Source organism: Montipora foliosa, chromosome 6, assembly GCF_036669935.1.
Source record: "Montipora foliosa isolate CH-2021 chromosome 6, ASM3666993v2, whole genome shotgun sequence".
Lineage (NCBI taxonomy): Eukaryota > Metazoa > Cnidaria > Anthozoa > Scleractinia > Acroporidae > Montipora > Montipora foliosa.
The window spans coordinates 54,657,097-54,659,596 of record NC_090874.1 but is presented as its reverse complement, the minus strand read 5'-3'; the positions used below and the strand labels follow the sequence as shown (position 1 = coordinate 54,659,596).

General features: G+C 39.5%; 1 protein-coding gene across 1 annotated transcript in view; it reads right to left on the bottom strand.

Annotated features, from left to right (window-relative positions):
- The window catches only part of LOC138007769 (protein mesh-like), a 46,049-nt gene that overhangs the window by 6,577 nt on the left and 36,972 nt on the right, over positions 1–2,500 (bottom strand). Inside the window, exon 15 of the mRNA XM_068854835.1 lies at positions 2,258–2,416. Coding sequence (XP_068710936.1) covers positions 2,258–2,416 — 159 coding nt within the window. The remainder of the gene's footprint in view (positions 1–2,257; positions 2,417–2,500) is intronic.

Here is a 2,500-nt window from a genome sequence, read left to right as displayed (position 1 = left end):
TATACTCAACAGAACATCGCGTTTCTGATTGGTCAGCAAGTAATGCATACATAGGTTATAGAGTGCAATACGGAAGTTGCTATGGAAACAAAGCGATGGAGTGATTTTGTTGAGTATATAATAAATAAAAACATCGTATGAACTTGCTTGTATATTTCGTGATTTATGGTCACTCGAGATGTTTTGAAAGTTTTCAAATTGCACTCGCCGAATTTTGAGAACTTTGAAAACATCACTCGTGCACACAAATCATAAATCACGAAATGCGCGATGGGATGGGAGGAATAGCGAATCAGGCTTTATTTTTCTCGGTTAACACGTTAAAGCTTAAACAGCAGAGTACTCTAGTTTACAGTTTACCAGTTTAGCCAGTTAACCAGTTTCAGCACTTGGACTCCTTCAATTTGACTACTGTCTGTTTTGCTGTTATGTGGTCTCATTGATCAGTAGTCCATTCAGAACATTACGCCAAGCCGACCACATGGCTGAAGGAAAGGCCAGACCACAACACCGTCAACTACATGCCCTACTCTTTTCGACTACTGTGTGGGCTCTTTAACGTCCCACAGAGTTTATGAACATTGAAGGGTTGTGAGACGGGGGCTACGGTTTTTAGTCCTTATCCGAGAATGGTTTGCGTGTGACGTCATGGTGGCCATGTTGGATGGCAAGAACAATAGTATGTTCCTCCGTCAACTTTATTATTGCGCAGTCTGCGAAAAGAAATTGTATTGTATCGCCATCTAATATGGCCGCCGTGTCACGTGGGTGCAAACCAAGAATGGAATAGTTTTCAATAGATCGGTCATCCTGATGACTGGAATGTGAATCACAATTATTCCTTAGAACAGCACCTAGATTTTAAGAAAGAAACCAATCAGCAGTCCAGAGTCCAGAAAAAATCTGGAATCCGTCTCTATGGATTCGATTGGCTCCATGAACTGAAATCTGGTGTTCTAACGAATTTGGATCCCCCTAAATTTGGACCCCCCCATATTACAGCTTACTTATTTAATTGTTTATCGATACAGAGTTAGATTTTGGATCGGGGAAACTTGAGGAAAAGACTTAGATCAGTTTATTTGTCGTTTAAAAGCATTCACGGCGGCATTTCGTATAAAAGTAGGTGCGATTTTAACTCAACGCACAACGCACTTGGAATTCATAGAATTGTCGTGTTATCTTTGTAATAAGGGTAAAAAAGCAAAGTCAGACTTAAGCTTCAGTTAATGTTGTTGAAAGCACGCGTTGTGGCTTTTTCGTAAAGCGTTGCTTTTTCTTCCATTTGATAGTTTGAATGGGCGGCGCTTCCAGAAAGGAGGTGCCACGTTTTGAAGTAACACCTCTTGGTTGGAAGACGCGTTCTTAGAAGTTTACTTGATTACAAAGCTTCAGAAGAATTTTCCTTTTTTATAACCAAACTTGTCAAGTCATGAATTCTCGTATTAATTTTCAATAAGGAGAAAAGGCGAAGTTAGATTTGAGTTTCAGTAAAAGTTGTTTAAAGAACGCGTTGCGGCATTTAGTAAAGTAGATGCAAATTTTAACTCTTGTCTTTGAAAGCAATATTTTCATTTTGCCTTTTCTGCAAGAGAAAAAACAATATGCACTGAACAGGCTTCCCACAATAATTTTTGTCCTTTATGTGATAAACTCGTAATCGCAATGTGCCCTCGTGCAATTAAGGATTAATTTCCCTTGTTTTTTTAAAGTTTTCTAAATTGCCTGTGTTGGTTCGCGACTCGGGCAATTTTGTGAAAACTTTGAAAATACTCGTGAAATTAATCCTTAATCGACCTCGGGCCCATTCGATTACATATACTAATCAAAAAGAACGCTTAACGCAAAAGAACCCTTATTTTCAGGGGGTCCAAATCCGCGGGGGGGAATTCCAAATCCGTTATGACACCAGAATAATCCGGATTATTGTAGGCCCCTCAATACAAGGCCGTTCAGTTTTTAAAGCCCTATTAAACTAATCTGTGATCGCTGGAAAGTTAAATCACAAGGAAGGAAAGGAAGCGTTTCCACCGTGAGAATTTTAGCATTCCATTTGCACTTAAACTTTTGTTCTCCTTCAGCTTGTAAAGGCTTCTTTGCTGTCTAAATTCAGACATAATCTCGGATAAGTGTTAATCGACTTTTTAAACAACTGGGCCTAGATTAAGAGCGTAGGGAATTTAACACTTCCCTGGCTTACCTTAATTAAGGCTCAAAAACTGAAACGAAAGCAATCATGTCTCATCCTCGTACGTACCTCTGACACACGATGGTAAGGTGCCATTGAGTAATCCGTCCGAGCAACTTATTTTCCTTTGCCCAATCGGATAGTATCCCTCATTGCAGCTTATGACGAGTTTGCCATTATTTCTGTCCAGGATTTGTGAGTTTTCTATCGTCAGTTGAGAGCAATTCCCTAGAAAAGCAATAAAAATGATATTCATACCTTTGCACTCAGTGCAATGATAAAATCGACGAAGAGAAATGTTCGCGGAAGGTC